Genomic DNA, 27806 nt, shown 5'->3' with positions numbered 1-27806 from the left:
GTGGCATTTTAAACCTTTATTACTGAGAGGCTTTTTTTTCCCCCTTTACATTTTATGAGTTTGCCAGAGTGTGAGCAGTCAAATGAGGTGAGGGAGAGAAAGAAGGAGAGAGAGAGAAAAAGAGGGAAGAACAAGAAAAGGGTCATCAGACGAACAGAAGCCAGGTGGTTCATGGTTAGAACCTTAAATACCTCCTCTACCAAGGTGGCCCCAGAGTTGGGGTTTGCTCTGAAATATTTTTGCAGCTGCGGGTTAGATCGGCTTCATTTATTTATTTCTTTTTTTTTTAAAGATTTTCAGAAGATAAACTTCTTTAGTGGCCCCCCCTGACTTTTCCTCTTGAGACAACAGCTGGGCAACATTAGAACCTGCAAAACTAAAGACACTCCCTTTTTGTCAAGAGCAGAGTGACTTGAGCTAACATCTGCCTGACATCAGCATGTTTAGATTGTGACAAGCATGCAGGCAACAGCATTGACCTCAATGCACCGCTGCACCTAGGCAGCCATCATGTGGCGAGAGCATGGCTGTGGACTCTTGTTTCGTCGAGAGTCGAAGCTCCTGAAAGTGGTTATGTGTCACACCAGGTGTGTTTTCACTCAGTGTTTGCTGAACCCCAGCTCACCGTCTGCTGCTGTCAAATGCTTTTTGCAGACCGCACTCCTTAAAACCTACAACAGATGCCCCTTTGCAATTTTACAAATGAATACTTCCCTAATAGACCTTTTTGATATTTTAACATGTTGTGAAATCGTACAATTTATATTCAAAAGACCATCAGGCAGAGCCGAGTTGCCAGGCAATGAAACCTTCCCTCCAGCTGCCTTTCTTTCTAAGTTTTGTAAACCAATTTGCGTGTCAGTGCCTATACCTCCACTCTGCCTCCTGTGAACCACCAGCCAATATTGGGATGTTGCTCTTTCCCCCGTTTCCAAACCGCAACTTGTGCAAGTATGTGTCCAGCTGGGCTGCCAGGTCCTCTTAAAAATAAAACAAACACGAACACCTGTCCCCAGTATGTGGCAAAAGAAACCAAAATCAGAGATACATTATGCCTCGCCGTGGTTTTCCCTCTCAGACTGTCAATCAGCAGGGAGAAAAATTGACATGTTTTCCATAATGCAGCTGCAAAAACCCTCAGGACTAATATCAGAGTCCTTGAGAAACATCTGGATCTTTCATGATGATGAATACCACTTCTCCATACTGATCCCAATGAGTGTCCAGAACTTGTAGCTGTTTGTTTTTTCGAGAAAATAAATTAAAAACACAAGTGCAAACCAAACTTTTTGGATAATTTAATCAAATATTTCAAGTTCAGTGGCTGACCTACTCCCCATGCACTGAGGTCACGTAGACAGATAATAGGGAAACAGCAGCCTGATTAAGACTGCTGGATCTTTCCGTAAACTGATACCTCCAGGTTATTTTGAGCACAGTGTTACATAGTGAGAAAAAAAACATGTAATCTCGGCTGTGAAACTGAATCCATTCACATGGATCCAGGCTTCACGAGACAAAACATCTTCACCACAGATCCATTACAGGCTACAACAAGCAGAAGTCATATGTAGAGTCCCCATCTTGTAAAACAGTTTCATAAGCGAGTGCTTGAATCCAAACAATGTGGTGAAGGCAAAGTCATGCCTGTGATATCTGCACCAGTGTCGGTCAATGCAAGCAGCTCTGTGAGTATTAGCTCTGTGTATGATATTATTATTAATATAACATTTGAGTTAATTTCTTGGAAGTGTAGGTGACACATATAAAGGGAATAATATTAGGTATAGTGCGCAGTGATTGTACACTGTAATGTAAACACAAGGCAGCGACACAGAGGGGGAGAGAGGGGGGCAGATGAGGCAGCAGCAGCAGAGACGCCCTCACAGCCTGAAGGCGGCGGAAAGTCGTGTTATAAAAAAACGTGCGTCTGTGTTTCAGTGTCAGTGGGGATCCTTTCACTCCTGTACAACCCCGGAGACACCATGCAGCAGCCGGACCCACTCACACATGGATCGTATCCCACACAGGACGTGGATCTGCTGCACTCTACCAGAGGGAAACATGATTTCTGATCCAACCACCGAGACGTTTTCTCATGTGTGTGTGGACTGTATGTGCTGAGAGGATCTCTGGATTTCTGTGACTCAAGGAAAAACCCTCTGTTTGGATGTTCAGCTGGACCGAGGAGGATATCACAGCTATGCAGGGGTGAGCTCTAACTCTCATAAATCTTAACTTCATAATAAATGTAATGGATAAAGTTGACTTTATTTATAAGAACTACAACTGTAAGGACTAAACTGCATCTTTGCAATTTCATAATAACTCTGATAAACAACATTTATCCAGTTTTATTTATCTTTGTTGTTTATTACACACTGTAAAAAAACAACCAGCATGTTAATTCTTCAAACAGTTACAAATCTATTTACACAATGGATAAACAGCTTCATTAGAAATTGTAAAGGGAAAACAATTATAGATTTTTTCTGTAATCAGCAGAACCGACATAAAACAGCTGTACTTGCATCACACTAGACTCAATGATAACTATTTCCAAAACATTATCAGCAGCTGATATTTTTTATATACAAATAAAGATAGCTTCTGTTTGCTTGAAAGTTTCTTCTGTGGTTTTATTTTAATTTTATAAATACATTTTCCTGTTATTATTGGGTAAGTAAGTCTTGTAAAAAACACCTTCCCTGGATTATAATGTGCTGTCAACAGAATCAGGATGAGAGGACAGAGGTTCTATGGGTAGGGCGACTGTCGAGTTTATAAATATGCGTGGATGAAAGTAAAGCTTAAGGGGGGCTTGTAAATTAGGAGGAAATGTTATACAAACTATAAAATGTGTGTGTTTAACATTCAATAAACTTAAAGTTGGAAAAAAAAAACACAATTCACTCCTGAATAAATCTGAACATTAGAACCGACTGTAAAGTCAGTTTAGACAACAAAAGCAGATATGAGGATTCTTCGTGTTAGAACAAATATTCATATCTATTTGATTGTAGAAAAAACAAATCTGCCTTTAGATAGTGTTTTGTTGTGAAGACTGTTTATAGCCGGTGTTAAAAACCAAACCTGAGTAATGACAAACTATTCTGCCTCATAGCAGCTGTGGTGATTGACGCATCTTCTCTGTGATCCTGTGGTTGCTTCAAAGTGTTTGCTTCAGCTGGTTGTTAGGGTCAAGTTCAAGTGGAATTTCAGAAGATAATTTTAAGAATAAAAATCTAGTCAGGTCTTTCGTGGTTTTTAACTACTGCTTGTTAGATGACTTATATTCTAATGTATCAAGTTTGCAATTAAAAATTATAAATAATAATAGGTTATTATAAGGTTGATGGTTCAACAACAAAAGCTTTGCTGCTCCTTGTCATAAAATGTCTGGACTTCCTTCTAAAAGATAATTCCTCATTCGGTGAATGTGTGTTTACTTGGTGACTGTGAACGCCCGTAGAATATGATTCACAACTTTTCCCCACTCATCAGATGCTTCTGTTTACCCTCATGATGTATGACAATTCATTTTTAACCTACATGTGTAACCTTTACTGTTTTGAACACTGACAAATCAGTTGAATTTGGACTCTGACTCGGTTCATAAACCAGATGTACCTCTTCTTTGTCTTGCAGCCTCGATTAAATATGGACCTCTGCACCTTCAGAGATCAGTGATGTTAGCTCTGAGCCACTACAACTCCTCAGTCTCCCCGCTCCTCCCTCACTTCTCCAATGTCAGTGGAGGGAAGGTGGAGGCCCGGGTGGCCGTGGAGGGGCTGTCGCAGCAGGGGAACTTCACGTTGGTGCAGCCCACCACCAGTGGCATCATCGTCGTCGTGTTGTCCATGACACTTGGCATCATCTCCAACATCGTGGCCCTGTTTATCCTGGCTAACGCCTACTGCCTCCAGCGCCGGCGCTCCAAAGCCACATTCCTCCTGTTCGCCACCTCACTCGTAGTAACAGATTTTGTCGGCCACGTGATCCCTGGCGCCCTGGTTCTGCGGCTCTATCTCCATGGAGGTGTGCGCCCAGAGGACTTTGACACGTCTGATGGCATGTGCCAGTTCTTGGGAGGCAGCATGGTGTTCTTTGGCCTGTGCCCACTCTTCATGGGCAGTGCCATGGCTGCTGAGCGCTGCCTGGGGGTCACAAGGCCGTTGCTACACTCATCCCTGGTCACCAAAACGCGCACCAAGATCTGCCTGTCTATCATCTGGCTGGCAGCTCTGTTAGTGGCCATGCTGCCCTGCTTTCACCTGGGCTCTTACGCCTACCAGGACCCAGGGACCTGGTGTTTCATTAGAGTGCTCAGTGACACTGAGGAGGTGGACGTGGCGTTCGTGGTGCTGTTCTCTGGGCTCGGCTTGACCTCGCTCGCTGTGGCACTGGTGTGCAACACCATCAGTGGACTGACACTGGTGGTCGCGCGGCTCAGGAGGCAGCCTGGCTCCCATCGCTCGGCCAAGTCCCACGACATAGAGATGGTGGTGCAGCTGGTTGGCATCATGGTCACCTCGTGCATATGCTGGAGCCCTCTGCTGGTGAGTATCGGGAAATACAATGACAGCGAGGCATACGGCCAGGTCACAGCAAAAAGATCAGTCACATTAAATGTGCACACACCAGTACAGAGTACTGATCCATAGAAGTCGGTCTTTCCCTTACTCCTAATGACTCTCCAGGCCCAAATTCAACGACCCAACACAGCATAGTTTGGTTAATTCCTGTTACACCACAAATTATATAATTAGACCTAGCAGCTTTATTGACGCTTACGGTAGAGCAAAAAGAGAGGGAGGCTTGAATGTGTGAGCATTTCTCTATCATGCTGTGTTTCAACAGTGAGGGCAGACTATGGTGTCTCTTACTTCTCAGCACAAGAATATGTTGTTGATGTTGAATGATACAGAAAAAGAGTTGAAAACATAGAGCACAAAGACGGCAGCAGAGTCACATTCAGACAATGGCATGAAGTCTTTTTGTGTTATTATCATGCTTGGTTATAGAATTATTTAAAAAACGTCAACCCTTTTTGCACAAAAAGTGTGAATTCAAGAACTTTCATTGATCCATGTCCATTTGTGATTTACCTTCTAGGTTTCATTTTTATCTGGCTCTACAAAGCCTTGAGTCCTGTCACTAGGAGCAGTTCACTAACGGTGCATTCACATGCTTCCCAGAAGCTCCCGTTTCCTCGTGTTGTGAAGGTGTTGTTCCGACTTTGATGTGTTCATGTGCCTTTCAAGTCAGAAAGTAGAAAAAAACACATGAAGGCTGTCAACAAAATATGCTGGGTTAATGTATTTAGAGCGTTCAAACAACACCATGACACCTCTTTCTAATATTGGCATGTTAACAAAGAGCAAAGGAAAAAGCATCAGATCTGACAGACATTAAAATGTCTGTGTTGCCTAAAAAGTCTGGTGTTAGTGTCTCACTAATCTGAGATGAACAAACTGATTACAAGTGACAAACGTGCAACATTTGACAAGTTCACATTAAAAGCTATTTAGAGCTGATTGCAAAATGATGCTAGTTGGATTATAAGGGATGATGTCAGTCACTCGTTTACAAAACGTTTCACCAACTTTCCGAGTTGCTCCGACTTTAGATGCCGATCACTTGAATTTTTCCAGTCTGGACTCATTTTTCCAGATTATTTCGCCACCGCATGAACGCACAATAACACATCACTAATGTCCGTCCTGCATGAGTGGAGCTCCTCTCAGGACTGGGCATGTTTGACAGCTCCCTCACAGCTTCGACTTTGATTGTTTCAACAACTTAAACTTGACCTCCTGCCGCATTATAGCGTGTTATCAGTATTTGTGTTTTCGAGCTGACCCCCGCCCGACTCGAACCAGATCAAGCTCTTAAAAAGCTGAGGGTAACTGAAAACACCTGCATGAATGTACAGGCTCTTTTTTACGGCCTAGTACCTTCTCTTTGTGGAATTGAAATGAGAGACCTAGGCCTTTTTTCACAGCACATTTTGGCATGTCATTGTAGGAAAGTCACGGGTGTTTCTGATCATATTCAAAATGGCTCTGTCCAAGTAGGTTATTTAATATTTACACCTGTGCTTCACCCTGTGACAGGTCTCTGTTTCTTCACTTAATACAATTAGACACCAGACACCTTCAGCTTCTTTATTTCCTAAATTACTTTTCTCATGAGTTCTACTGGAAACAACAAAAAACGTCAATAAACAAAACAGCACTAACGAGAATGGCACCCAGTAGAGTGCATATACATCCGCCAACAGTCTCCTCATGAATCCTCATTTCAATTCACCAGATCTGGATTTTGATTGCACAGACTCATAAAAGTCAGTCTCATAAACATGTCTGTTTTATTTCATCAAGATCCATGAATTATCCTTTGAGAAATAAATATAAATGTTGAAAAATGTCCTGTTTTTTAATGAAGAAAGTAAAGGAAAAAATCCAGGATCTGCCCAAAAATGTTATGAGTTATTCTTCGTTTTCCTTCAAAAATTACATGGAAATCAATTTAGTGGTTTCTTCACAAAACTAACAAACAAATTAGGCAGAGGCAATAAATGGCAATTCAAAAGGAAGACTATAATAATGATCGAAATTTCTATAAGTAACACAGATAATGGTTTCAGTGCATAGTCATCAGAAAGAGAGGGTCACTGATGGAAGACTGCATATGCTTATTCAGCATCACCAGGATCAATTCCAACAAAACACGATCCATTAGATCTTCGTCTGGACACAGGGACAGTCCTCTTGGTGCCTGTTGTAAATGGTGACAAATATCACCTCATTAGTTCTGAGATTTCGCACTTTTTATTTATTTAAACTGTATATCCAGTATTAATACTCATAGGACTTGGCATCAATTTTCTCCATCAAGCCATAAAACTATATTGAAACCACATTGGAATAAAGTAATAGCAGGAGTTGTGTTTTTTTCAATCCATATGGGCCTGAATTGAACCAGACCTTCATTTCAAGTGTATGTCAGGTCAAGGACGTTGACGCCCAGCTGTGACGTGCAGGAGGGAGGATATTCACAAAACACTTAAAAATGTTAACCTTATATCTTAATACTTTATTTCGATATCAACAGAGCTGATTGCAATTTGTTTTTGCAAGCTCAGCCACCAACATAGACAAGAAGAAAAATACACCCATACTCAAAATACATCACAGGGTATGAAAAATCTGAGCCCAGCTAAAGAATGAATGACCACTGTTAAAAAAATATAAAACCTCGATGTATAAAATGATAATATTTGTGTTATATTGTAATATAAAAAAATATGGTTGTAAATATTTCACAAAGTATACCAAAATGAAAGTGCATTTGTGTGTATATTTTTATGAAATAAATAGAATCACTTTGAGGATGAAAAGCATTAGCGGGGCGATGCCGGGCCTATGCACACTGTAGCCTACATATTTTCATAATACCACCATTATGACATTGTTTATATCGGTGCTGAGCAACAAGGAATGGTCGTCTGAGAGAGCTATATATCCTGTCTTTAATATGCTTGGTTACAAGAGTTAATGCATTAATACACTTTATTACATAATTTACTGATTTCATAATTATACCATCATTTTTGTCCACTATGACCATGGCCATTGACTCATCCGCTCCAATTCCCTGGAGATATCCCCCCAAGTAGTAATCCAAGTTTTACTCGAACAGCAGCATTTTCATTTTTTACCATAAATTAATTTCAAGCATGTTTTTTTGCCTGCAGATCTTTGGCCTGATGTCCGTGATCCACTCCTACACAGGATCCATTGGGGACAACCTGTCCAACTACAAAACCCTGATGGTGATGGGCGTGAGGCTGGCCACGTGGAACCAGATCCTTGACCCCTGGGTCTACATCCTGCTACGCCGCACCGTCCTCCGCAAAATCTACCTCATCGCTAAATGCCAAGTGGGCCTGAGGAGCAGCATGTTGGGCCGCTGGGAGCCCACGTCTTTCCCTAGCTCGGACAAGAAGGACGTCAACCACGTGTGAGCTGAGAGGAGGACTGACATTAATACTCTGTGGATGTGTGTTCTCACCACTTTATTGAACTCTTGAAGAAATTGACATGAAAAGACAATTAGACAGAGTTGGAAAGAACACACTCTGTGGCTGGGATAGTGGAACCGACCAGTTTGATGTTAAATTTGACATTTCTCAGATGATCCACAAAGGAAATGTGTTATGGATTCAAACTTTCTCCATCGTATTCCATCAAAGTTTATCAGCGGGTTCAACGTCTGATCTTACAAATGGAAGCTAGCTAATGCTGTGATTTTGCACAAAATATCAAAAAAATTGTACAGTTTACTTATAATAAGTAAACATTCCTTATTGTTATTATATTCCCATTAGGAAACTCATAACGACAAAGATGTAGGCAGTATTAACCACGCTGCAGACGGCTGCAGGAGTGATATTTAAAAAAGAGACTGAATATTATCTCAACCTCATGTCATCAGCTTTTCATCAGTATTAAAAGCATAATTTTAAGTATTCTGCTGAATGTACTGCATAGAGGAATGTTAATATGCATATACTGTGGAGTTTATGAATGTCTGAATATGCTTTTCATGTGTTTATACAGTTTTATAATTTTATAAGTTGATACTTGAAATCGACCCTCAATTTACTGAGGAGATGTAAATAAAACAATTTAATGTGATTTGTACATGTAACCTGAATTTATTTTTATTTTCCTATCAAATGGTTCCTTGTGGAGAAGGGTACGGTGGCCCTGAGAGCTCAACGAACAGCAATTTAAGAAAACACATGCAAGTGGACAAAACAAAAGCAAAGTAAGAAAACATCTTCATCAATTTCAAACACATTACCGAAATGCGCAGCAAATAGACAAACGCTCTGCAAATAGACAAACGCGCTGCAAATAGACAAACGCGCTGCAAATAGAGGAGAAACCACAACGGAAGTGTTTCCAGAGGACAGCTAAAAGTGATGGACACTGCTTCCACAAAAAGGACACAAAAACATCCAATACATCATACAAATTCGGTTCCACACAGGGGGTCCGCAAGTGTCTGTGTGTGTGTGCGTGTGTGTGTTCGTGTGTGTGTGTGTGTGTGTGTGTGTGTGTGTGTGTGTGTGTGTGTGTGTGTGTAGCGGGCGGACCGGCCCCGGGTCCCTTGGCTCCGACACCGCTCACTCGCTCAGAAGAGGGGACAAAATGTCTCTTTTGATAGTAAAGGTTTCCTACCCCTGCACACTATGGACGATACATTGCCTCACAAACAGGGGCTTGCTTGTTAGCGCTGTTTATTCAGTTTAACAGGAGTAGTCGGCATGTCTCTAGATCGGACCATCTTCCGTGATCAGAGCTCACTGTGGGCGCTCCGAGCGAGGGGGCGGGGCCGGTCCGCCCGCTAAACAAACACACACACACACACACACACACACACACACACACAGGGGCGCCGCTAGGGATTTTGGGCCCCATGAAAAGAATCTTTACAGGGCCCCCAACACAGCGGCAACATTTTTTGATGCTATTTTACATACAATTATGCATTTTAATGGTATTTTTGACTATCATTACCATATTTGTGAAAGAAGAACAGCATGACAGTTGACATGTACAGTAGGCGAAGAACTGAGCACTCTGAATACAATGGAATTCATTTTGAGTCATTTATTTGCTGCACCACTGATTCTTAAATTGGAAATAAACTCTTCCATGAAAAAATAGCAATTATAATCAGTGGAGAGAAAAAAATCTCAGCAAAAACAAAAACGCCATCAGAATACAAAATGGCCATATATGATTTCTCATCATTTAAGTAGAACTTAATATATGAAAGAATGGCAAATATATATATAATATAACGTTGCCGACTGAGTCAAGCTTCCTTTTGCAACCTTTCAATCACTGGTCCTTGCTCAACTCTTCTCACCAAAAGCCCAACGCCGAGCCTTCTCATGTGCAAAATCACTTATCAGGTCTTTGAAGTCCAGCTTTCTAGCCAACTGACTCTCAATTGACAGCATGGCAAGACTGCAAAGTCTTTCCTGAGACATTGTGGACCTCAAATAGTTTTTTATCATTTTTAGTTTACTGAACGCTCTCTCACCACCAGCAACAGTAACTGGCAGGGTGCAAAATATGCGCAAGGCGATGCACACTTCTCCAATGTATTGTACATTCGACGCCACTTCACATCACACATTTTATACCCATTTTGACTGGTCAGTGCACTAGTGGAAGGCTTTTTCTGTACATGGCAGAAAAGCACACATGGTATGCAATAAAGTGAATTATTACTTTGACTAAAAGTCAGCCAGTCTCTGTTTACCTTTTCTCTTTTATTTGCTGCCTTTGTATAATTCAGGTAGTCAGGGAATGGCTTCCCCTTTGAATCACATGGCATTTCTACTTCTTTCTCTCATGGCCAATTTCCTTACTATCTTCTCCCTATCCTGATCAGTTAAAGCTGCTGGCCAGAAACCAGGGTCATCAGTCAAATGATCTTCTTCCCTTTCAAAGACCTGAACATCAGCTTGTTGTTCTTCCTGCCTCTCTGTTGTCTTTCTGGCTCTTTCTGTATTCAGTCCATCCTCCTCTGAATTCCTTTCAACTTCTTCGCCCTCACTCTCTGTCGCCTGTGTTTCTGCACTCTCACTGTCATCTGTACCCTCTTCCATCTCTTCCTCCACTTCCTCCACATCCCTCCCTGACAAACCAGAAGAGGGTCCTGGACCTGGCTCTGTAGAGTGTACATGACATACATTAATTATATAGGATTTCCTATAATATAACTATTTGTAATAGCATAGTCACCAACATGTAAACTTCTCTGATTGGACTGAGAGCAGTCACCCCAGTCTGCTGCACACACCACAGATGTTCTCCTCTGTTCTTACTGCACGTCTTCTATTTCATTTTTTAAAAGGGTTTATGCTTTTTAAACCATTAAAATTGTTCAAAATGCCTTTTATTTAATTCATTTTAATTAATGAATTACCTTCATCTTTGTATTGTTTTGAGACTGTAGTAAAATGTATTATATTTTGTATTATATTATGTATTATTATTATTATTATTATTTCAACACACACAGCTGCTCACCTCCTTCCTCATGTGGGGGCACTGGGGCTGATTCAGGGGCAGGGGGAGTTGGGGGCTGACAGACAGCTGCTGCAGCTTCTGGTGCACTTGACTCTGTTCAGAATGAGGCATCATTTTGACAGAGGGGAGATCAACTATTATTGAATAAGAACAGCTTGATAAATGTTTGACTGGATTGATTATTTAACTAATATAGCAGTAAAATGTAAAAATCCAGAGTTTTCTTGAGCTAACATGGTGAGAAAAGTGAGCTAGCTTATAGACCACAGACAGGGACAAAGTTAATATCCATAACTTTCCACCACAACAAACCCACCTTTTTTTTGGAAATACTGGGTGACATATTGTCGACCCTTCAACTCCTTCTCCTCTCTTAATTTATTTTCCTTTCTTTTTTGGCTGCCTGATTTTTGAGGCATACTGCTGTCTCCTCCGCTTTGCCCGCTGTGGCGCGCTGTCTGTGACAAATCGCCGGTGCGCTACCGGCTGCAGCTGATCCAGTCGGACTGAAACATTTTACGTAAATAGAGGGGGGGAAGGGGGGGAAGGGGGGGCCCTGCAGGGGTTGATGCTTCCAAAACAAATAAAGGAATTGTTACCAGGACATGGAAAATAAAACATGTGTGATTATATGTTAGTTAATAACTTAGTGTCATTATTTTTTCTGTATTATAATTTCATCATCATTAGGGGCCTCTCTTGGCCCCCCTCCATCATGGGCCCCTAGAATCCGTCTCCTTTACCCCCCCTTTTCGGCGCCCCTGCACACACACACACACTCGCCCGCTCCTGGTATTTCATGATGGCCTGATACGATGATGATTTAAAAAATGTAACTGAGGTTCACTGTACAGCCACTGAAAGCCGCGTTCGGCTCCGGAGCCGCGGGTGGCCAACCCCTGTGTGGAACCAAATTTGTATGATGTATTGGACGTTTTTGTGGCAGCAGTGTCCATCACTTTTAGCTGTCCTCTGGAAACACTTCCGTTGTGGTTTCTCCTCTATTTGCAGCGCGTTTCTCTATTTGCTGCAAATTTCTGTAATGTGTTGTTTTGGGAAATTGATATTTTCTTTCTTTGCTTGTGTTTTGTCAACTTGCATGTGTTTTCTTAAGTTGCCTGGTTAATAAATGTACCACACTGCATACAGTGGTGTTGTAAAGTATTACAGATAATTACTCTACACTATGCTTTCAGTGTAAACCATGATCCTATGAAAACTTCTTTGTTACCCAAAAGTATTGATAGATCTGTACTTTTGGTTGTGCATGAGTGTTGATCAGGATGTCCTCCGAGGATGTGGGATTTTCTGCAGAGTCATCCTTGGCTTCACTTTACACAGATGACTATGATTATCCCCTGAAAGGCCGTGCAGAAAATAAGCTGTTAGATCAGGAGGGTGGTCTGCTTTCTTACAGGGGCAATTTTCCTGTCAAGCAGTCTGTTTCTATAAAGTGTCTTCAGATGAGGTACCGTGTAATTTAAATTTGATTATTCCCCTTTTCAGTCTTATCTGTTTCCTGTCATGCATAACGTCTGTGCAACCACACTGATGGGATCTGCAACCTGATTCAGCAACCCTGCCAGCAGCTGATGTTGCTTTGAGTTAAATGTGCAAAACTGAAAAAACTAACTATAAATGTATACAATTTACAAGTAGGCCATAACTACAACTATAGCCTCCTGTTCCACCAGAGTACATGGAGGTCTCAGCGGGGCTTTTGAATTTCACCAAAAAAGTAATCTTCCACTTCCTACACCTCACATAGCGCCCTGATATATCACCAATGAATACAGTAACCATCAGAATCAGAATTATTTTTATTGCCATGTATATTTGCACATACAGGAAATTGCCTTGGTGTGGTTGGTGCACTGTACAAACAACAATATAAAAACAACAATATAAAAACAACAACAATATCGAACAACAATAATATATATATACATTGTAAGATATAGCATCATTTGGCTCGAGAAATACATTTAAAAGTCCCACACAGTATATTTTGGATGGATGCGTTGCTGGTGTGTACTGTAATTGGAAAGAGACTGATTCACGCTTTTCTTTTTCAACTGTAACTTTATTACAAAAATATTTGTATTAAACTTTTAACAGACAAAAAAAAACAATCACAAACTGCAACAAAAAACTGAATAATTAAAAACAACAAACAAAACGTGAAGACGGATACAAAAAAGTATGGTTCTTCACAAAAGAAAACGGCTCTTGATAAGAAACAGAATGTGGGAGGCATGGAGGTGTGGTTCTCCAATAGGGGGTCCTCTGACCCCTGGGGTCCCTTGCACGCTGCCAGAAGGTCTGCAAAACATTTCCAGATTCATTCATTAAAAATTATCACGATATATGATTATTATATGACATGGTGGATAATTTTTTAACTTGTAATCCAAGACTTTTTCTCGTGTCTTTCACATAATTGTAAGAAAAGGTCAACCGGGATATTAACTATGTATCTGGGGTCCTCGGCTGAGAACATATTGTGAATTCCTAGTTCACCCTCCGGAGCAGGCGGTGGCGGTAATGCTCCAATAAGGTGGGTGTTACCCATAGGACGAAAGACACGGCGAAGAAGAAGCAGAGTATGTCGTTGTAGCAGCAGAAGAAGAAGAAGAAGAAGAAAAGGTGGCTACAGTAAATCAGGAAGGTTTCCACCTTTTAACTGGCTCTTCTTCACAGGTAAGTCCACACTGTACAGACCAAGCTGCACCAGAGGAAGCACTGTTGTGTGTTAGCATTTTGCTAACAGCAGCTCGCTCTCTAACCCCAGTGGACGCTCTGCTCTGTAAACATTAGCTAACGAGCTGTCGCTGTTCCCCGCAGCTTGGTCCAACCCCCCCACAGAGAGCGGGAGGCCACTGGGGACGTTTTATCTTCTGGTTCAATCATGTTTCGGTTTCCTGTCCGTCGCTCACTGCTCTGACAGATGCTTTTGCTGCTGAAACAGGCGCTAGCCTCGGACCCACAGTCCTGACAGCATGGCGGCCATTGGATCGCCACATTGGGATGAGCACCAGGCGTATGAGGAGCTTCTGTACTGGGACGGACTGATCCAGGAGGGACACCGGCTCCTCCCGCATGATTTTGATAGGTATATAAATACACACACCCAAAAACCATACAACCACACAGGCATCTCTATATATCTTAGGAAATGACACTGACAGAAAAGTGTATATACACAAACAGACACACAGTCGAACCTGTAATGAAAGAAAACACAGCGACATCTAGTGATTTGCAGAGGTTACAGCAGACATAAGATGAGACATTCCCAAGTGACAGCAGAACATTAAAAAAGCAGCACAAGGGGAAATTTAGCAAGAATAGAAATAGAAGTAATGTCGTGTATACAAGGTTGTTTCTATATGCAATATAGAGATAAAGATCAAAGTGGTGTTATTGTGCAGTTCATCCCTTCTTTGTAATATACTGAGCACAAAGTGTGCAGCAGGTTTCAGTTTCATTTCAGCTATATTTAAGTTAAAAGTCAGTTTGCCAGTGAGTGAGCTGATCTGTTATTGCTGCATTATCCCTTTGAACTTGTCTTCAGTTTTGTCCTCATTTTAATGCATCTTACTCATACTAATTCTCATTCTTCCAGATATGAGGAGCTGCGTTACTGGTACGACTGCCTGTGCTACGAGGAGGAGCTCAGACAGTATCATGACTACATGGCTGCTGTCGAGGAGATTGAGGATCAGCGGCATTACGAGGTTATTCTCTCACCTGCTAAATCGATTTAAGATTTGATCATCCAGGGGCTCAGTTTTTTTGGGGGACTTATCTAACCCACTTTTTCTTTCACTGTCAATCCCATTTCAACCCTTCTCCCTAACCCGCAGTGCATAGGGGTAGGGAGTCCCAATTCATGTTGGGATGGATGGGTAGGGGTAAGTGTTGGGGCTATTCCCAGGATGCCCTGCGAATCACAGGAACAAATGTAATGTATTCCCCATTAATAAGCTTTCAAAATTTACCATAATGATTGTTACATCATAGTTTTATATCTTTTCAAAGTATTATGGTAATTATTTCCGAAACAAACATTTAAGAAAATGCTACCGTTACACCTACCGGGGTCTCGGTAGCTAGCATGCTAACGTAACATCGTTATCGCTGATTAATGCACGATAATCCCGTATTTTGACATAATTTCACGTCGCTCTTTTGAAGATACACGATGCACTGGATTTAACCAGCGTATAGCAGCAAGCTTATTGAATTGAACTGCTCCTCTAATAACAAAGCTCCCAGGCAGGCTTGCCTACAGACCACTGCTAGCAAACTGAATCAGCAAGCTTTTGATTTATACGTGAAATAATGCAGAGCATCCAAGCTTTTCAATTTCCATTGTATGAATGGCAAATGTCATTGTGCTCTACCATTATTGCCATAATATGGAGGGAAAGCGGGAAAACATGTCCAGAGCACTTACCTGCTGCTTTGATTCGCCTGCACTAGCATAGATGTTACTTGGATATTATAGGTTTGTCACTTTAGTAAATTCAAGCAATAGTATTGGTTAATTTAAGATCTCAACAATGTTCTAACAAAGACATCCAGGCTAAACGTTTTATTGCGTCGATTTACATCAACGACTATTGATGACGTGCCAGGTTCCTGCGACAGCTACTGATGACATACTGGCTTCTTGAAGCGCTGTCCCAATTCGTAGGGGAAGATTTCAACCGCTACCCCTTGTAACTCTGTTTCATGGGCCAAGGTAACCCTGGAAAAAAGGGGGAGGGGCAGGGAGAAGGGGTGAATTGGGATTGAGCCTATGACTCAACCTCTAATGTTTTCAGTCACCATTCTATTTCCTTTTCTGCCTTAAAAAGATTGCTCTTCCACGTGTATCCTGCACATACAACTTATTTTTCAAGTTTTTTAAATCAACTTTTTCGTACCCAGCACTAAAAATATATATGTTGGTTGCCCTGGAGCACTTAATTTTTTAGTCTATCCAGCACATAATAAATGTGCATGCCAAAATTTTCTCTGTGCCTTTTGGCTCCTGTGGAATACATTTTAAACATTATCTTTTTTAATCATATCTGAGTCACGGAAATTGGACAAGCTGTTGTTTGTGGGAGGTATTGTGCGCCTTCTCTATCTTGTAGCATCTGATTCATCTCAGAGTCACATGAGGCCATATCTGCTGAAGATATTATGTCAGGATTAAATACCCCACTGAGGACCAGGGAGACTCATGGTGAAGTGGTTACCACAGCTGAGGATTTCAGGTCTGGCCTGGACCTCGCAAAGACCAGGACAGGCTGAACAGGCACTGCAAAAACTAGCAGGCATTTTGAATTATTACGAAGTTTATGATGATGCTTGAAAAGTACTTGTACAGGGCTTAGTTCTATACATACACTCAGGCGGAGTAGGGCAGGTCATGTTTAAATACAAAATGCCACTTACATAGACATAGAGACAGAAGTACCTGGACTCTGCCCATCATGTATGGATCCAAAACATGTCCATTTGAAAAAATTACAACTTCTAGAATGTACTTAAATATCTGTGTGCTTTTAACCCTGTATGGATTTGACTGAAAAAGAGCCCAAATTAATAAATCTAGGAATATACCAGCCATCCCTCGAAACCAAAGTCTTGCAAACAGCACACATGGCCAATATACTTTTGGGACTTTCCAGGATGAAATATTCCCAAATTACTTTAGCTCACTCTGGCTAACGCTAACACCACCAGTATTCACTTCCTCTTTGCTGCCCTAAAACAGAAGTTGCCAGTGGAACGACGACTGCCTTTATGGAGTGGCAAGGAAGACGTTATTTCAAGGAAAATAAAATTGTAGTTTGAAAACTAAACTTTGAAAACAATATTGTGACTAATATTTTTTCTTTCCCAACGAAGGAGGCTGCACCCTCCCAGGTGAGCAAGGGACCATATGATCGCCACGTAATGGCCAAACATTCTGATGTGTATCCCACACCTGAGGAGCTGGAAGCTGTGCAGGAAATTGTCTCCCGTGTGGAGAGTGCTCTGAAGACCGTGTCCGACCAGATGGACACTTCCAAGGAAAACAAAGACGATACGGAAACAGAGACAGAGAGGTAAGCAACGTGGCAGCTGTCCCAGTGACTAAAAAGTAAATCAAAATCCAATTAATCTTTTAAATCTGCATTTTCCCCCATTTTATAATTAAATCATATTTTTTATCTTTTTTCGTTCGCACCATCCAAGTACTGATTCAGAAGACCGTGTCCTGCGTGGTGTTATGAGGGTTGGATTGGTGGCAAAAGGACTCCTGTTGAAGGGAGACAAGGACTTGGAGCTGGTGTTGCTTTGTTCCAACAAGCCGACAATCACCCTGCTTATAGAAGTGGCTGAAAAACTGACGGCACAGTTAGAGGTAGGAATCTGTAACTACAGCTGTGTAATGTCACTCTCCATTTAAAAACCAGATATTGCAGATTTGGGTTGTTTTTTAAACAAAAAAATGTGTTTTTAGTTCTAATTTCTTTTTAACCTCTTTTCAATAGGCTATCTCAGCAGGGGCCTACACAGTAAGCCAGTGTCCGGGGGACGCGGCTATTGTTGTGACGAGCACAACGGAGTTAGCCCTGACTCTTACCATCCACCTGACATCACCTCTTGTCAGGATGGAGGAAGAATGTAAAACTGCAGACGAAGAAGAAGCGGTAGAAGGAGAGAAGGCAGAGGAAGACTCAGCAGTGGCCGAACAAGGAGAAGACTCAGTAGAACGAGTGAAGACAGATGAAGAAGAAGCAGAAATGGCTGAAGGAGGAGAAGACGCAGTAGGAGTGGAAGCAGAAGTGGCAGACGCAGAAACGACAGAAGCAGCAGCAGCAGAAGAAAAGACGGAAACAGCAGCAGTAGAAGAAGAAGAAGAAGGTAGATATGTTGTTCAAGCCTCAGACTAGACATCAACTATCACAGGGCTGATCTGTGTGTTGTCAATATACAGACACTGCTTCTCCACTGATCTGTAACTCTGCTCTGACGGTTCACTCCTTCAGCGTATATCATACCTCAGTGGAGCTTGTACAGTGACTGTCTCAGACCAAGGCCAGTGAACAACCGACCAGTGTTGGCTCTTCACTCGCTCTCGAGTCCTTTCATCATTTCTGAGCTCCTACATTTCTCCTACAAGTCGCTGATACTTTCTGCACATGTTGTTTGACTCAGTCATACAAAAAACCACTTTGTTTATTCTTGTAGAATTGTTTTCATGTTTAAAGTGAAGGCTTTTTCAAGAATAACAAGTTCAAGCGCGTATTGCATGTATTTGATGCTGAACATGTATGTTTGGCACCAGCTGCAGCAAAACTGATCTGCAGCTAGGAGTTTCCTTCAGGTTCTCAGGGGAGGCTTTAAATTCAACCACGCAGGAAAAGGGAGGTAGGACTGACTGATTGTCTGTTTATGTTGGAATTTGACGGTTATTGGAGTGTTAGTTGAGCTTCCATGTTAATCAACCTGGAAAGTATTTACACTAGAGTCTAAAGTTACAGTGAGTTCGTTTATTGGTCATTGGGAGTTTGCTGAAGCCCCATATACAGAACAGAACAATACCAGTCTCATTGCCATTTTAGTCCAGTTACGACTCTTCACACCAGGGCAGCACATTTAAGATCACTCAATGATGGTGTTTAGTATTTCAGCATCAATAATAAATCAATTCCCTTCCTCACAGCCTTCAATTAAAAATATTTTAGTCCAGAAGAGAACACTACAACGACTACTGAGTTGTCCAACCAGCATGCCGGGCCAGTAAATGAGGAAGTCAACTGTCCGTCAAATATCAGAGAAGAACACTGAATGCCACTTGTTATCAGACCTAGCAGTGCTAACCAGATTAAAATGCTATTTTAACATTGAATAAATGCTCAAGTATGATACATTTTTTCTTTTTATGATTAATGTTATTATGATTCAGCGCTGCTGCTAATTTACTGCTAACCAGTTTTCAACAGTTCACAATGGCTCATTATAGACCTGACATGCAGTTTTCAGACAGATTAGCTGAATTGTATTTTTAGTGTGTAGAATGAGCTAGAAGCTGCACACAGCTGGTATGGCTCTCTGTGTTTCCAGACATTCAGAAAGCATCTTTTAGATCAGGGGCTCCATCAGTTTTGCTGCGGCACGGCGCAGACGTTTAGATTCTCTAAATGCTTGTGATTTACAACTGATTACCTTTTTAGTTTGTCAAGTTTTTGTAGGAATCGCTGGACCTTTGACCAACTGGACAAACTGTCTCAGGAGGGGAAGGAAGCAGCAAACCCAAGCCAAGGGCCTGAGGGAAGGAAGGGGGGGCGGTAATGCAGTTTGTACACCCAACACATAGACTGACAGACAGTAAACACTACTTAACTTTATGGCAGTCTTTTTGCTTCCACCTTCACACACTGGTGAAAAGGTAGCTGGTCTCTTTGACTGTCAGGGTTGTTGGAACCAAGCATATAACACACTAGCATCTCTGACCCCCCCTCTCCCCGCTGCTGGTGGTTTGAGGAGCGCTGCTATTCCCTGAGCTGCAAGACAGAACCAACCCCCTTGGTCAAACTGTACCTTTTCTTCTTACCCCACCTCGTCAATAGAAACGCGAACAGTCATCGATCCGCCGGACGTTCTGGACAGGCAGAAATGCCTAACTGCCTTGGCGTCTCTCCGCCACGCCAAGTGGTTCCAGGTTTGCATTCCCGTCCTTATTTGTACATAAGGTTGAATCTATTCCTTTTCAAACATTTATTTAATTTTCTCTCCATTTTAGAGACGAGAACACTTTTTTAAACTGTTTTCATTTCAAGATGTTGTTCAATGATCCTAAAATATCAAAATGTGAAAGAACTTGAGAAGAGTGGGAGAATGCTCTGCTGTTCCATACCAATGACAAAACTAAAGAAATCATTGGTATCGACACAGCATTTAATTTGATTTATGAAAACGACGTCTGTCAGACTGAATTCTCAAAATGTTTACTCTGGAGATGGCTCAGTTCTTATCTTTCTCTGCTGCCTTGCTTTCCGGATCTTTTCATGAGAACCCAGATAAGAAGGAGTGAGTTCCCATTGGAGGCGGCAGCTCCTCTGACTGAACTGGTTTTTGTTTGTGTCTCCAGGCCAAGGTCAGCCACCTGAACTCTGCCGTGGTTGTGATCCGGATCATGAGGGACTTGTGTAACCGTGTTCCGACCTGGACGCCACTCTCTGGATGGGTAAGGAAACTGTCATTGCAAATTAAAGCAGCTGTTAGACATGCACTGAAGTCTCTATAATCTCCTGACAACCTCTGCAGGGGCTGCATGTGAGAATGCAAATGTCTGAGTGAGAGCCTGCAGACTTTCTCCGGAGTTTCTCTCTTCTCCTAAAGCAAGGTGGCGTGTTGATTACCTTTCTAACACGCGACCGATGCGAAAAAGACAACAAATGTCTCAGGATGAAAAAGTGGTGCCATACATGTAGAAGAAACCAAAGATGTCGAGAGTGGTAAGAGCTGTCGCCACTCACCAGTGTTAATGTGCTGTAAGTAAAAACGGGCAGAATCTGATGGGGAATTAATACATTGTGTCCTGCCTCGACATGCTGCACCACTCCTCACCTGAATGCTCCGGAGATTTCCGAGCCCCGAAACTCCTGCTGCTTTGTTCATGTGTGAATGGCAAACTCTGGAGAAAGTCTGGACTCCATTGTGTGGACATTCTCCGGAATTCATGTCTGAAAACAGCTTAAGCTATAACAGCAGCTCAGATGAGGTCTTTCTATATGTGTGATCAAATCCTTGACTTTTTCTTGTTATGGATCAGCCTTTGATACGTTTTTGGTTTTCCCCACACAGCCCCTTGAACTGCTGGTCGAGAAGGCGATCTTTACGTCTGAGAGACCAATGGGAGCGGGCGAGTCCTTCCGCCGGGTTTTGGAGTGTGTGGCCTCTGGGATTCTCTTATATGGTGAGTTAGTCAAACCAGAACAAACATTCATGCCCTGGCCTCAATATCAGTGAACAAATGTATCTGTCAATGTGCCAAGATGGCCCTGGAATTAAAGATCCATGTGAGAAGGAAGAAGTCGACGCCACTGAAAACCTGACTCCGCAGCAGCGTGAAGACATCACGCAGAGTGCTCAAGTAAGACGAGGCCAATACAGGCCAACACAACCACACTCTTATTCATGAACCCTGTAGAAAAAGTATCTAACTTCTATATTTTTCTCAGCTTGCTTTGAGGCTATGTGCGTTTGCACAGATGCATAAGGTGTTGGGGAGGGAATACAAACCTGTAAAGCCACGGAAGTCACTGGGAGCCAGCCACAGAGAGAACACAGGTACATAATGGTCTGGACCCTTTCCCCTTTCCATACAGTTCATGAGTCCTGTAATGCCTTTTAATAAAAATGCTTGTTTCTGTTGTTCTTTGTAGCCCAGATAGCTCCTGCTGGATACTCCACCCTGCCAGCGAAGAGACCTTACACCGAGATGGAAAAAGACGAGGAGGAGCCCCAACTCAACAGCAAACAGAGGAAGTTTCTCAAGTTCCAGAAGCGCTTCCAGAGGAAATCATGTCAGTAATGAATATCACAGATCTTGGTATTGGCTGAGCAATTTGAATGTCAAATGCTTCACTTTTGATTGTGGAGACATGTCCTGGCAGACGTTAAATGTTTCCTGAACTGGAGAAAATTACCCTCATTAATGTCTTAATCCTCAACTCCGTGATGGATTCACATTATTATTATGAGCAAAGATTGTTTCAAAGCACACATGGATACGTGACTGTTATTTGAAAACGGGACTCTATCATTAACCAAATCACCTAACTCCCATAGTGCATGAGTACACAATATGCTGTGTTCACACCAAACACGGAGCAAATTTCCGCGTTGCGTAACCTGCGTGAGTTTGGCCGCAGGATCGTTTGTGTTTACTCGAGCAACGCAAGTAACCACAACCCGCGGACATTCGCCTGTTCTCTTTGGAAAAGAGGAGAGGAGGACTTTAGGCTAAAGTAACTACAGTTGCTGTGTTGTACATGTTGTGGAAACGCCAGAGAAGCCAGTGTGTGTGGGTCCACTAGCCAATCTCAAGGTGCCCACACCTTTGGGAATTTCTCCATCCTCTTCAGGAGCTGCGTCTGGATGACGGCCATTTCCAGCTCTACCTGACCATCGGCCAGTTTGATGACCTGCTAACTGGTAAGTTTCCTTCTCAACGCTGATTGGCTTTTGCGACATTACTTCAAGCTAATTCTTCGCTCGCTCTTCAAATAATTTGACTCGTTCTCATTGTCCGGCATGTGTGACACGAAGTTTACGTCGATACACATCTTTGCATTGACTGTGTGCAGTCAAATTGCACAATAATTCCCGTCACGTTTGGTGTGAACACAGCATCCGTGTCATCAATGCAAATATGGAATCTGGAAAAAATTTAATCTGCTGAAAGAATCTTAGGACCTGATCTGCAGAATAACTCGCACTGTCCATTCAGTACGTTTGCCTTAATGGATCTGAAATATCGGGAAGAGTAGACGAAAATACCTTCATTTAGCAAACACATGCAGGGATTGAGACTGCGTCTATATTTAATACGCTTGAGAGGTAGGTGCTTATCAGCACTGCGTTATGCACAGATGGCTGCAGCCAAACAAACTGAGCATTCACAGCCACTAAAGAACCGAAAATCTACCTCAAGCCTAAAGAAAAATGTACATTGACATTCATCATGTCTTCGTATTTCCCTCTTTTTCACTGGGGGTTTTCTTTTTCGCAAGTTGCGCTCGTCTCCAGTGCGTTCGTCTCCTCCGCTGCGCTCTCCTCCCTCTCCATCACCCGGCTGCTCCGTTGTGGGACCTCTTGTATCGAGAGACCTCACCACTGCCTGTGAAATATATCTTTGTTTTGCAGGCCAACATAGATTGTAAGGTTTCCATGTGTTGTAGTTCTTTCTCAATGATACAGATAGCATCATGGTGTAATAAAACTACTTTGTATGTGTTTGGTATATCGTTTGGCTAACAATGTGGCACTGATAATAGCTGTGGTACATATTGATACATGGTGTCTCTGTAGTAGTGTTGTAGTTTGTGAGAGAATTTTGCATTTTGAAGGTTATTCTCTACTATTTCACCTTATCTTCAATTTTGGGGAAGTATAAATAATTCTGGTATTCCTTCTTATCTATCCTACATGACAAAGTTCTTTAATTTCATTCCTTCACAAACCCTGTATTCCTTTTCTCTGTAGTCACAGAAGATTTTAGCATGAATGCTGTGATGCGTCTGAACCAGTACAGACCTGGTCTGGAGTACCGGCTCACATCTCAAACTGGTCCAGTCCACGAGCCCGTCTTCACCATGACTGTGGACTTGAATGGGGTCGTCTACGAGGCCACCGGGCCTTCCAAACGAGCTGCCAAGCTCAACGTGGCCACCAAGGCAAGATACTCCTGCTTCGTTTCACAAACACACGTTAATCACTCAGTCCTGGCTGACTTCTCTGCTACAGTGACGAAGTCATTTTACTTGACCTGTATTCCTGTTGTAGTTTACGGTCATACAGTCAAACGGGGCATTGATGTAAAGAGTTTTTCATGTTTTACTTGTGTCATTCACAGGTCCTGCAGGAACTCGGCCTGCCAACGGGATCTGATTCTAAACCAGAGTCCATAGCTGAAGTTGAAGGACCAGTAAAAGATGCAACGATGACCTCTACTTTGTCAGAAGATGTACGCACATGTGTTCCTCCTTCCGTTGTGTTGAATTTAGAATCCGTCCATCAGTTATATCGCCTATCCTTATAAGGGAGCTGCAGCCTATCCCAGCTGACACTTGGCGGGAGGCGCGGTGCACCTTGAACAGGTCGCCGCTCCATCGCAGGGCCAACATACAGAGACAAACCACCTTTCACATTCAAGCTCAATTCAGAGTCTAGAGTAATGTAACCCAGATCTGTATTTCTTTGGACTGTGGGAGAAAGCTGGAAGAGAAAACAAATGTAGAATCTTTCTAGAAAAAAAGTGATAGGTGAACTGTCATGTGCAAAGGGCTCATTGTCGTGTCTGTTTAACATGGGTCATGTTTGTCCACTTGTTATGAACAGAGCGGCCAGGGCCCCATCTTGACCAAACATGGCAAAAACCCTGTGATGGAGCTAAATGAGAAGCGTCGCAGCCTTAAGTACGAGCTGTCTGCAGAGACGGGGGGCTCCCATGAAAAGTGCTTTGTCATGGAGGTGAGGCAGCACCATCACAACACAAAAACAAGACTACAAAGATGGCTTGTATTGAAAAACTGGGTTCTGCTGTAAATGGGCCTGCCCTGCATTACAGCTCCTATAGCTGATGTGTGTCAGCATTTCTATCTCGCAGAATCAAATAAGAACGAACGCTGATGCGATGAAAAGGAACCAAACGTTGAAGTGTTCCCTCTTTCTTGTCTGTCAGGTGGAGGTGGACGGGCAGAAGTTTAAAGGGCGAGGTTCTAACAAGAAGGAGGCAAAGGCCTATGCTGCCCTCGCTGCTCTGGAGAAGCTGTTCCCAGAAAACGATGGGGAATCGAACACCAACAGATTTCTTACAAAGAAGAAGGTCACCTACACCGACATGGTAATGTTTCAGGCCCTTGATCACCAGAATGTGAGACTCCGGTTCAGTTGATTTCGAAGGGCACGTTGCATTAAATCATTTTCTGTGTCACTGATCAACAGCACATCCCGGGTTTTGGAACAATTCGTGGCATTCCTTCAGACTCCGGATCCCGAGGCTGGGGCCCCAACCGAGGACGAGGCAGGGGCCGAGGCAAACAGTTCACCGGAGGACCCAGCTACAACAAGAGTAAGCACTTCTACACTCGCTAGGTGTAAAGACAGAAAACAAGATTTTTTTGATATACATCATACACCTATGAGGAAATCAACTGAAGTCTTTTCTTTCCATAACAGCCAACTACAGTTATGAGGGCAACACTAGCGCATGTAAGTTTACACTACTCATCTCTGTTAGACATAATTGCAGACCTGCACCAGGGCCCAACAGTTCCTATATGAAACCACGTTTCATTCACTAGATCTGGATTTTAATTAGTATCTGCTCTAAAGTGCACACGCTCTCTATGTCTGATATTTTTCATCAAGAGCCGTGAATTATTCTCCAAGACATCAATGGAAATTCAATTCCATCTCACACTATTAAGGAAAGTGAAGGAAAATTCCTGAATCCGCTCCCTGATCCATTAATGGCAGTTTGTCACACATCCATCTGAAAATGCTTGATTTTTATCAATAAGACAGTTTCTGGAAAACAGTCAATAAGTTTGATCAATTTCTCAAATAATATTTGTACGTGTTTTTGATGGTAAACTGAGGGGGGGGTGATTGTTAGAATTCAACAAACCATTTACATATGACCATTTGGGACCTGGGAAATTAAAATGGACATTTGTGTTTTAGATGAAGACAAATAATTCTACGTACGATTTTGTTAACATTTTTAGATAAACTTTACGGTAACAACGCAGCCAAAAGCCCTGCACCTGGCGGAGCAGGCAGCAACGTCGGCTACGGCACCTTCTACCCCGAGAGCAGCGGCGGCACCTTCTACTCCGAGAGCAGCGGCAGCACCACCAACTACTCCTGCCCCCCCATGTCCAGCTCCGACTCCAGCGCCGCCAAGGCAGAGAGCTACCAGTCGATGCCTCCCCCTGCCGATCAGGAGAGCCCCTACAGCTACGGATATGGAGACGAGAAGAAGAAGATGCTGACACAAAACCAGAACGAGGGCCAGGCAGGAAACCACTCCATGTACAGCACCGCTTACCCCAGCTCAGTGACGGGCGGCCAAGTGTATAATAATTACGGTGAGTCAAGATGGAGCAAGTCTTTCTCCGATGCAACTAGTCACACTTCAAAATGATCCGTGGCTGCATTGATGTGTCCTGTATAAACAAACAAATCTGACATGGGAATTGATCTAATTCCACAGGCTGGGGGAACCAGTCGTCCTGGGGTAACCAGCAGGGGGGGTACACCTCGTACCAGGGCTATGGAGGACAAAACCAGGGCTCGTACTCTGGATACAGCAACGTGAATTACTAGTCATGACGTCATGCTACGGCCTTTCTCACCTCACTCTGCCATCTTCTGACTCTGATTGTTCCCCCTCGAATATGATCTGGGGATCCCACTTCTCAAAAGGAAAAGGAAAATTGCTCGTGTTGTCATCCAAACTGTATTTTTGCTGTTTTTGTTTTGTACCTGTTTATTCCCGCGTCTGGTAAAAGTAATTTTAGGTGACAGATTTATGAGATATGATTTGTTCAAGTCCCTGTTTTCTTTTAAGTGCTACACCTGTCAGAGAGTTTTAAATGAACATACCTGGTTTATCATTCTGTCTTGTGTCTTGGGTTGTTGTGTTATTTTAATAAAGCGCACTGTTTTTGTTACAGCACATTTGAAGCTGCTTGTAGTTTAAACTGAAGATTTGTTTATTTGTGTCACAAAATGCTCAAATAACTAGTGAAATAAATGATTATGACTTTGGAGCGAAACTTCTGACCATCAGTTTGCTATTTCACAAACAAGAACAAAGTTAGAATATTGTGTGTATACCAGCTCAAGTCAGAGTCTAGCTGTCATCAGTAGGATTTGAAATGTGAGTGAACTTGAGCTTCCCCAGATATTCCTCACATCTGTGTTACTGGGAATGTGTTGGAACTGCAAGCGGCGTCTGCAGCGTATGCCGATGCTTCACTTTATCACCCAGTGTAGTGTGCGTGTAGTATAACTGTAGCGTGGTCATATCACATGTGCAGCTATGTTAGCAAAGACGGGATGAAGCCTTGTTGGCCGCTGTGAGGGAATGAGGTCATTTTAGCTGCAACGGTTCCACTGGAGGAATTACTAATGGCACAAGGACACAGATGGAACTTAATGGAGATAATGTAAATGCCAGGTGGAAAATAAATCATCATTAAACGAGAAATACATAACATTTTATATGTATGGGCATCATTTGAAGACGTCATACTGTCTTTGCAGAACTAAGCATACCTACATCATCACCCTAAAACCCGCAGACCTGAATGGATACTAGTTCCCTTCTCAAAGGGACACTCCACATTGTTAGTGTTAAACTTCCATAGAGGTTGTAGAACTGATTTTAAATATAAATGGTCCAAATGGAAACAACAGACTGAGATCCAGAATTTAAATCTCTGGTATGAGTCAGGTTCTAGAGCTTGATATTAAATGTCCCATTATTCTACACAATTACATCTTTTATTCATCTTTTTAGAGTCAAACTGTCTTTTGATCATTAGAGGCAGACCGATATAAGGGATAGAGTTAGACAGATAGATATATAGGGGTGTCATCAGGGTTACTTTCTCAGAATTGAGAAAGTGCCTCTAGAGTCAAAGAGGAGATTATGCTGATGTATTAACATGCAGATGACAAGAAGGCCTCCTGAGCATCGCATTTATGAAGTTCCTTTTTAATCAGGCTAATGTGAGTAGTTTATACACAGTAAAAATCTTTATTTTCTTATATTAGCACCTCTTCATTTGGCCAAATAATATACGTATATATATATCTTCGATTGTGTGAATGGCAATGATTTAAAGCACCAAGAAAGTAAATGATTTTGCTTTTAATTTTAATATTTTCTTGAATGATATTTTTCTT

At 42.3% G+C, this 27806-nt stretch overlaps 2 protein-coding genes across 4 annotated transcripts; both read left to right on the top strand.

The window, feature by feature from the left end:
• Positions 1–1922: 1922 nt before the first annotated feature.
• On the top strand, positions 1923–8702 carry ptger1a (prostaglandin E receptor 1a (subtype EP1)). The gene is made up of 3 exons (XM_053419012.1): positions 1923–2211; positions 3649–4559; positions 7760–8702. Exons 2-3 carry the CDS (start codon positions 3690–3692, stop codon positions 8027–8029), a joined length of 1140 nt encoding a protein of 379 aa, XP_053274987.1. The 5' UTR covers positions 1923–2211; positions 3649–3689; the 3' UTR covers positions 8030–8702.
• Positions 8703–13687: 4985 nt separating this feature from the next.
• Positions 13688–26671, top strand: ilf3a (interleukin enhancer binding factor 3a). 3 transcript variants are annotated; one of them, XM_053418352.1, is made up of 20 exons: positions 13688–13817; positions 14065–14229; positions 14743–14854; positions 17022–17221; positions 17352–17520; positions 17651–18022; positions 19735–19824; positions 20254–20349; positions 20970–21081; positions 21161–21258; positions 21347–21455; positions 21551–21691; positions 23373–23563; positions 23743–23853; positions 24228–24359; positions 24571–24732; positions 24834–24960; positions 25068–25100; positions 25619–25981; positions 26107–26671. In XM_053418352.1, the coding sequence occupies exons 2-20, from the start codon at positions 14117–14119 to the stop codon at positions 26217–26219; spliced, it is 2844 nt and encodes a 947-aa protein (XP_053274327.1). In that variant the 5' UTR covers positions 13688–13817; positions 14065–14116; the 3' UTR covers positions 26220–26671. The 3 variants fall into 3 exon arrangements, with proteins under 3 accessions (XP_053274327.1, XP_053274328.1, XP_053274326.1); XM_053418353.1 differs by having other exon boundaries at positions 13697–13817; positions 14086–14229; positions 21179–21258; XM_053418351.1 differs by having other exon boundaries at positions 13697–13817; positions 14086–14229.
• Positions 26672–27806: the final 1135 nt, after the last annotated feature.

The sequence above is a fragment of the Pleuronectes platessa genome, chromosome 3 (assembly GCF_947347685.1).
Source record: "Pleuronectes platessa chromosome 3, fPlePla1.1, whole genome shotgun sequence".
Lineage (NCBI taxonomy): Eukaryota > Metazoa > Chordata > Actinopteri > Pleuronectiformes > Pleuronectidae > Pleuronectes > Pleuronectes platessa.
Note: the sequence above shows the minus strand (reverse complement) of the source record. Positions and strands in the feature narration are given on the sequence as shown.

Excerpts from the sequence above, each read along its gene's own strand:
- ptger1a (XM_053419012.1), top strand. The coding sequence starts at position 3,690 with ATGTTAGCTCTGAGCCACTACAACTCCTCAGTCTCCCCGCTCCTCCCT. Across the intron at positions 4,560-7,759 it reads TATGCTGGAGCCCTCTGCTG|ATCTTTGGCCTGATGTCCGT; the intron begins GTGAGTATCGGG and ends TTTTGCCTGCAG.
- ilf3a (XM_053418352.1), top strand. The coding sequence starts at position 14,117 with ATGGCGGCCATTGGATCGCCACATTGGGATGAGCACCAGGCGTATGAG. Across the intron at positions 18,023-19,734 it reads CAGTAGAAGAAGAAGAAGAA|ACGCGAACAGTCATCGATCC; the intron begins GGTAGATATGTT and ends TCGTCAATAGAA. Across the intron at positions 21,692-23,372 it reads GCGCTTCCAGAGGAAATCAT|TCACAGAAGATTTTAGCATG; the intron begins GTCAGTAATGAA and ends TTTTCTCTGTAG.